Source organism: Otolemur garnettii, unplaced genomic scaffold (assembly GCF_000181295.1).
Source record: "Otolemur garnettii isolate 467f Iridium unplaced genomic scaffold, OtoGar3 scaffold00043, whole genome shotgun sequence".
In the NCBI taxonomy this organism is placed as follows: domain Eukaryota; kingdom Metazoa; phylum Chordata; class Mammalia; order Primates; family Galagidae; genus Otolemur; species Otolemur garnettii.
In genome coordinates, this window is record NW_003852438.1 from 10948807 (window position 1) to 10956241 (window position 7435).

The window sequence follows — 7435 nt, forward strand, 5'->3', positions numbered from 1 at the left end:
CGAACCCGCCACCTTAGGTGTACGTGGCTGGCGCCTTAGCCGGTTGAGCTATAGGCGCTGAGCCAGCATCTAGATCTTAACAAGAGAATCCCTCTGTGGGTAGGAACAGGAGTTAAGTCTGTCCTATTCCCTTGGCCCTGATCAGTGTTTGCTTACCTGAAAGTAGAGATCAAGGGCAGCCATCATGTCCACCCCTTTAGGAAAGCACTGCAAGGAAGAAGGAAAAGGTTTTTGCAGGTCATTGGCAGCTCTTCCTGACTGCCCGGGTCTCAGCCAAAGTCCCCAACCCCTACTGCCCTTCTACTAGCAGCAGGATTTGCAGGGACTTGATCTGCCAGCCTTTCCCAGTTACCTTCTTTTCCTTGAGATAATAGCCAATGGCGTAATTCCGATCCCCTGTTTCCTTCTCTGACTGGAATCTGAAGCAAACATCCAATTTAGGAGTTGAAGTTTGAGGGGTGGGTGTTGGGAGAAAGGCAAACATTACCTTCCCTGAGAGAGACAGAACTACACCACACATCAAACTAAATTATCCTGTTTATAACATCTTGCAGTAACATTAGAGGAAAACTTAAGAACCTGAGCAAGTACTCATCACAGCTTTGTTATAAAATGTAAAGAGACAAAAACAAAAATCCTACCCCAAGTTGTCTAGTCACCGATTTCCCTGGACTGGACAGTTGGGGGTGGGTTTTTTGTTCTAGTCTAGGGAAGCTGGTGAGGCTTTTGGTTTGAGCCTTGGCAAGGAAGGGTTTAGGCACAAACCACTAGAAATGAAACAGGGCAGCGCCTGTGGCTCAAAGGAGTAGAGCACTGGCCCCATATGCCAGAGGTAGCGGGTTCAAACCCAGCCCCAGCCAAAAAACTGCAAAAAAAAAAGAAATAAAGCGAATTATTTTACAAAGTAAAAAAATGTCAAGGAAGAGGCTCAGAGGAAGCAGGGAGGCTAAGTTCCTCTGAGATTTCCTCCTCCTAAGATCCCCCTTACCCTCCCACACCTCCCCTATCCCATGTACACACATACACCCCTCACAATGCATTCAGCCAATCCTCTGAACAGGGCCTTACGTGGCATTGCTGAAACCCATGTATTCATTCCCCGCCATTTTGTTGAGATACTGCAGCACCTGGAAAAGAAAAAGGCATGGGAGGCACCAGTTCACTAAAGACTTCAACTTGACACTGCCCAGGCTGGCTAGCACAGTGTTTGCCAAGAGGCTTTCCCTTCTGAAGCCAGCAGATTCTCACACCTCTAGAAATAAGGCCTCTAGTGTGGGCAAGTGCACCTCATAGTGGGGTTGAAGCCAGGCACTGGGGCAGCTGGAGAGGACAAAATGCCATGGAGTAAAGCAGCCAGGGGCTGAGTAGCAAGGGGACTTACGAAATCAAACTTCTCTGCTTTGTTACAGTCCATCTGCAGACAAAGAAAGAGACGTGAGTACACCAAGCTTAGGAGGATGACAGGGAAAGGCGGAGAGGCCCTAGTGGAGGTGAAGTGTTAGCTGGTCTTCCTAGGGGGAATGTGCTATGTTTTACAATTACCTTAAAAAAAACCCTGGGGGCTCAGCACCTGTGGCTCAAGTGGCTAAGGCGCCAGCCACATACATCTGAACTGGTGGGTTCAAATCCAGCCTGGGCCTGCCAAACAACAATGATGGCTGCACCCAAAAAATAGTTGGGCATTGTAGCGGGTGCCTGTAGTCCCAGCTACTTGATAGCTTGAGCCCAGGAGTTGAAGGTTGCTGTGAGTTGTGATGCATGTATATCTAGGGATTTTTTTTTTTTTTTTGGTAGAGACAGAGTCTTATTTTATCACCCTCGGTAGAGTGCCATGGTGTCACAGCTCACAACAACCTCCAACTCCTGGGCTTATGGTGTTCTCTTGCCTCAGCCTCCCAGTAGCTGGGACTACAGGTGCCCACCACAATGCCTGGCTATTTTTTTGTTGCAGTTTGGCCAGGGCTGGGTTTGAACCTGCCACCCTCCATATATGGGGCCAGCACCCAACCCACTGAGCCACAGGCACTGCCCCTATATCTAGGGATCTTAACAACCAAATCAAGCTGGGCACCTGTAGTCCCAGCTACTCTGGAGGCTGAGACAGGAGGATTGCTTAGGCCCAGGAGTTTGAATTCAGCTTGGGCAACATAGTGAGAGTCTGCCTTTAAAAGAAAAAAAAGAAACAAGCCCGGGCGTGGTGGCTCACTCCTGAAATCCTAGCACTCTGGGAGGCTGAGGCAGGTGGATTGCTTAAGTTCATGAGTTTGGGGTGGTGCCTGTGGTTCAGTGACTAGAACGCCGGCCCCACATACTGAAGGTTAAGGATTCAAACCGGGCCCCAGCCAAACTGCAACAAAAAAAATAGCCAGGCGTTGTGGCGGGCACCTGTGATCTCAGCTACTCAGGCAGCTGAGACAAGAGAATTGCCTAAGCCCAAGAGCTGGAGGTTGCTGTGAGCTGTTATGAGACAGCACTCTACTGAGGGCAACAAAGTAAGACTCTGTCTCTAAAATTAAAAAAAAAAAAAAGAAAATTCATGAGTTTGAGACTAGCTTGACCAAGAGCAAAACCCCATTTCTACTAAAAATGAAAAAATGAGCTCGGCACCTGTAGCACAGTGGTTATGGGGCCAGCCACATACACCAAAGGTGGTGGGTTCAAACCCAGCCCAGGCCAGCTAACCAACAATGACAACTGCAACATTATAGCTGGGTGTTGTGACAGGCACCTGTAGTCCCAGCTACTTGGGAGGCTGAGGGAAGAGAATCGCTTAAGCCCAAGAGTTTGAGGTAGCTGTGAGCTGTGATGCCATAGCATTCTACTGAGGGCGACATAGTGGATTTGTCTCAAAAAAAAAAAAAAAGGAAAGAAAAGAAAAGAAAGGCTCAGTGCCTGCAGCTCAGCAGCTAGGGTGCCAGCCACAAAACACTGGAGTTGATGGGTTTGAACCCAGCCAAGGCTTGCCAAACAACAATGACAACTGCAACAAAAAAAATAGCAGGGCATTGTGGTGGGCGCCTGTAAGTCCCAGCTACTTGGGAGGCTGAGGCAAGAGAATTGCTTAAGCCCAAGAGTTTGAGGTTGCTGTGAGCTGTGATGTCACAGCCCTCTACTGAGGGCAACATAGTAAGACTCTGTCTCAAAAAAAAAAAAAATGAGGCAGGAGGATCACTCAAGCCCAAGCCTCATCCCTGATCTCTATTCCCATTCCTTACACCCCACACTAGAGTCGTCCTATAAGCCATTCCTGACTCTCATGCCCATCGCCAGATGGAATGGAATGGCAGGAATGGGATGAGTTTCTGCTGCATAATTATAATATTCACTTATATTGATAAGTGAAATAAAGCTACAGATTTTACTAATAGCTGGGAGTTAAGTCCAAAGGGCCTACTTAACGTGGGGATGGGATGAGGCTTATTCCAGACACAGGGTTGCAGACAGAACCATCTCAGAGTGAGGGGAGAGACTTGGCCTGGTCTCCTCCCCCAACACATTACTTCTTGCATGCATGTGTCAACTGTAGAGTCAACACCACAGGGACTCTGACACCTGAATCCCTGGGGGAAGGGTGCCTAACACCACCTTCCCCAAGAGGAGCTGTGATTGGCTCCAGAGTGTTGCCGCCCAGCTGTTCCCAAGTTCTTGCTCAAGCCTGGGAGACCTACAGCTGATGGGCCAGTCTGACACCCTTATTCAAGGCCAACTCACAGGTCCAGGTGACGTGAATAACTGCCCTGGCTTGGCCATTCACCCTTCCCTGTATGTGTCCCTCACCTAGAGGTGGCCAATCACTGCTTAATGGTGCTGTCCTCCCCCTGACTCTGGCATTTGGCCCTTGGTCCTAGGCAGGGGTCAGGACCTGCTTAGTTCCCTAAGGGGCAGGAAGCTGTGGGCCCTAGACTCATGGGTGGGGGGCAGGGAACAGCATACGCCAGGGGTGGAGAAAGTGGTGCAGTCCTTTTTACTAACATCCTCAGTGTAACACTTGTGGTGCTCTCTTGTGCCTCCTTGGGACCCTCAAAGGAGTCAGAGCCTCATCAGTCTCCCTGGACTGCTGAATAGATATGAGGGGTACAGGAACAAGGGTGCTTTAGGTTAGGGTGGCACTGACCTTGATCAGGGAGCTGACGACAATGGCACCGGCATTGACCATGGGGTTATGGGGAATTCCTGGGAAAATACAAACCACTCAGAGTCTTAGCCACTAAATAAACCCTCCATTATAGCCTGCCCACTCTGTTTAGACAAGAAATATTTCTTTGCTGGGGAGAAAGGGAAGACAGGCTAATCAGGAAGTGTGGAGAAACAAAGGAAAAGGCTTAGGGTGGGGTGGGGGTAAAGAGGCAACTGTGAGTTTGGTTTCATCCCTAGCAGAACTCACCTTCCTCATTGAGGGAGAGCTTGTTGTAACGCAGGCCACTGGGCTCCTTGCCCACAAACTTGTGCACGTAGTCAGTGCCCAAGGTGCTTACGGAGATGGCATAGGTGAGGGGCTTCACACAGGACTGCAGGCAGAAGGGGATCTTTGTGTGGCCCACAGAGTGCCTGGAGGCAGACAGGTGCCATGAAAGGGGCTGGCCTTTGCTCTCCACCTGTGCCCTGCCTCCCCTTCCCCTTGCCCAGCATCTCACCGCTGACCATCCACAGTACATAAGGAGACGCCCCACAGGTCTGGGTTTGACTTGGCCAGATGAGGGATGTAAGCTGCCACCTGGACATGAATAGATAGAGAAGAGAGAGATGGAAGTGGAGAAGAGGAACAAAGTTCAGGTTCAGGATCAAGAAACCTTTTAGATAAAAGCCAAAATTCTGTCTCCTGCAGCACAAAGAGGTTCTGTCTTGCCTGCTGCTCCCAGAAATGTCCACGCTTTCAGTCGTAGAAGGCCTTATCTTTCTGCATCCCCTATGTTGTAGGGATGGCAGTAAAGCCCACGGAAGGTAAAAAAGGAAAATTCTTGGATCAAATTCCTTTTTTAGGTTTAGCCTCAATTGCCCTATACAGCTATTTGAAGTCTCAGATTCCCTCACCTGCTCTAGGAATCACATGTATAGAAGTGACATGAAGCCATGTCCCCATTTATAGAGTTTTACTTCTCATCTCTCATCCACTGGATTCCCAGCCCCAGGAAATCTGAGAAGCAAAGTATTTCTGGCTTAGGTCCCTTGTCCCTCCCTTAGTCCCTTGGGCCTCACTTTGCCTCCAGTGAGCTCTTTGGCATCCTCAAAGATGCGATCCACATGGCCAGTGAACTCCTCAAAATCAGGAATCACAAACTTCTTTCGGAATGCCTGGGTCAGGAGTACAATGTTGCCGCTCACACACCTGGATCCCAGACATGATTAGGTTAGGGGACTGGAATGATGCAGCTGGGACTCACTCTAGAGTCCTGAGAGTGGGAATAAAGAAAGTTGTGAGTGGTCATCAGGTTTGGGACCAACAGCTGTGTGATCTTTGGCATGTCAGTTTATCTTTCTAGGTCTTGGTTTCCTAGCCTCTGAAATGATGGGTTGTAATGACATGGAAAGACACTGTCTTGGTATGTAAGAAAAAACAAATTCAGAATAGTATGATGTATACTGTGATATATATATATATACACACACTATATATATATATCATATATATATTACATATATACATATTTATATATGTATATGTTTTACATATATATACATATGTGTATATATTATAGAGACAGAGTCTTACTTTATCGCCCTCAGTAGAGTGCCGTAGCATCACAGCTCACAGCAACCTCCAACTCCTGGGCTTAGGTGATTCTTTTGCCTCAGCTTCCTGAGTAGTTAGGACTATAGGCACCTACCACAACACCTGGCTATTTTTTTGTTGCAGTTGGCCAGGGCTGGATTCCAACCTGCCACCCTCAGCACATGGGGCCAGTACCATAGCCACTGAGCCACAGGCACCTCCCATAACCTTTATATTTAAAAAAAAATCCTAAACCATTAAGTATATTTACATATATTCATATATGTATGTAAGGACATAGGACATTATAGATATCCACTAATCTGTTAACAGTGTGTACTTCTGAGAAAAGGGGACTAAGAGTGGATATGGATGGAAGGAAGAACACGTATTTTTTTTTTTTTTGAGACAGAGTCTTACTATGTCTCCCTCAGTAGAGTGATGTGACATCACAGCTCACAGCAACTTCCAACTCTTGGGCTTAAGCTATTTTTTTGCCTTGGCCTCCCAAGTAGCTGGGACTACAGGTGCCCCCCACAATGCCTGGCTATTTTTTTTGTTGAGTTGTTTAGCTGTTGTTTTAGCTGGCCCAGGCTTGGTTTGAACTCACCACCTTTGGCGTATGTGGCTGGTGCCATAACCACTGTGCTATGGGTGCCGAGAACATGTATTCTATATTACATGTATTTGAACTTTTATAATGAGTATTGATGTATGTATGTTTAATGAGTAATAAAATGAAGGGTTGCACTACACAATCCCAAGATTCTTCTGTCGTGCTCTGAGAGTCTATATCCACAGAACAGTTTGGATAGCAGTGCCCTTGTTTCTAGGGCCCTCACTTTTGGAAGAGCTCTCTGTCTAAAAGGCCACCACTGCTGGATTCTTGGACCATCCGGTGCATCTGGCTCATACAGTCTCGGAGCCGGGGATCTGTTGTCTGTAGTCCAGTGGCCTTCAGCGCCTGTAGGGGAAAAGAAGAGGCCTGGTTAAGTTAGCTACAGGGCCAGTGGTCTAAACCTAATAATCTTTCACAATGGATACCTAATTAGCTCAACCATAACTATTACAATAGGTGGAACAAATGGGTTTGGAGAGTAAGAAAGGAGGGAATGAAGCAGTTTTGAAGGCTAACAAGGATGTCCTGCCCTTTTTCATGAGTCAGAGGGTTTAATCGTTGGACCTTGGGGTAGGGATGGGCTTGTCTCTCTATTCTCATGTATCAATCCATTAGTTGCCCCAAAGTTGTCCTACCCTCCTTTCCCACTTTCTGGAGGTCTTAAGGGGTTAGGCTTCTGAACAGGTGAAGAGCAACTTACATTAGTGAACTTATGAATAGGGATTCGTTCCTGTCCCTCGGCAACAGTGTAGAAAAGCAAGTCACCCAGGCGGGACAGCATGCTACTCTCTGATGAATCACTGTTAGGGGACAGAGACAGGGGAGTAGGGCAGGAGCCTAAGCACTGCTACCTACTCCTGCTTCTGGAACAAGGGCTTGTAAGTAGGTAACTGTCCTCATTCTATGCCTCTTCCCTGAACCATCTGATCTATCTGTCTAATTCCAACTCTAATCCTAACATCTGTACCAAGAAGTTGTAAATCTTACTCTGTAGCTTTCTTTTACTTCTGACCTTTTTTTTTTTTTTTTTTTTTTTTGAGACAGAGCCTCAAGCTGTCCCCCTGGGTAGAATGCCGTGGCATTACAGCTCACAGCAACCTCCAACT

At 47.5% G+C, this 7435-nt stretch overlaps 1 protein-coding gene across 1 annotated transcript in view; it reads right to left on the reverse strand.

Moving 5' to 3' along the window:
• Window positions 1-7435, reverse strand: part of GLS2 (glutaminase 2) — a 26047-nt gene that overhangs the window by 11333 nt on the left and 7279 nt on the right. The window contains exons 2-11 of the mRNA XM_012805506.2: window positions 7030-7129; window positions 6553-6674; window positions 5197-5326; window positions 4635-4714; window positions 4385-4548; window positions 4115-4173; window positions 1382-1414; window positions 1069-1127; window positions 353-419; window positions 157-207 (exon numbers count right to left, since the gene is read on the reverse strand). Of these exons, the coding sequence (XP_012660960.2) occupies window positions 157-207; window positions 353-419; window positions 1069-1127; window positions 1382-1414; window positions 4115-4173; window positions 4385-4548; window positions 4635-4714; window positions 5197-5326; window positions 6553-6674; window positions 7030-7129 (865 nt within the window). The remainder of the gene's footprint in view (window positions 1-156; window positions 208-352; window positions 420-1068; window positions 1128-1381; window positions 1415-4114; window positions 4174-4384; window positions 4549-4634; window positions 4715-5196; window positions 5327-6552; window positions 6675-7029; window positions 7130-7435) is intronic.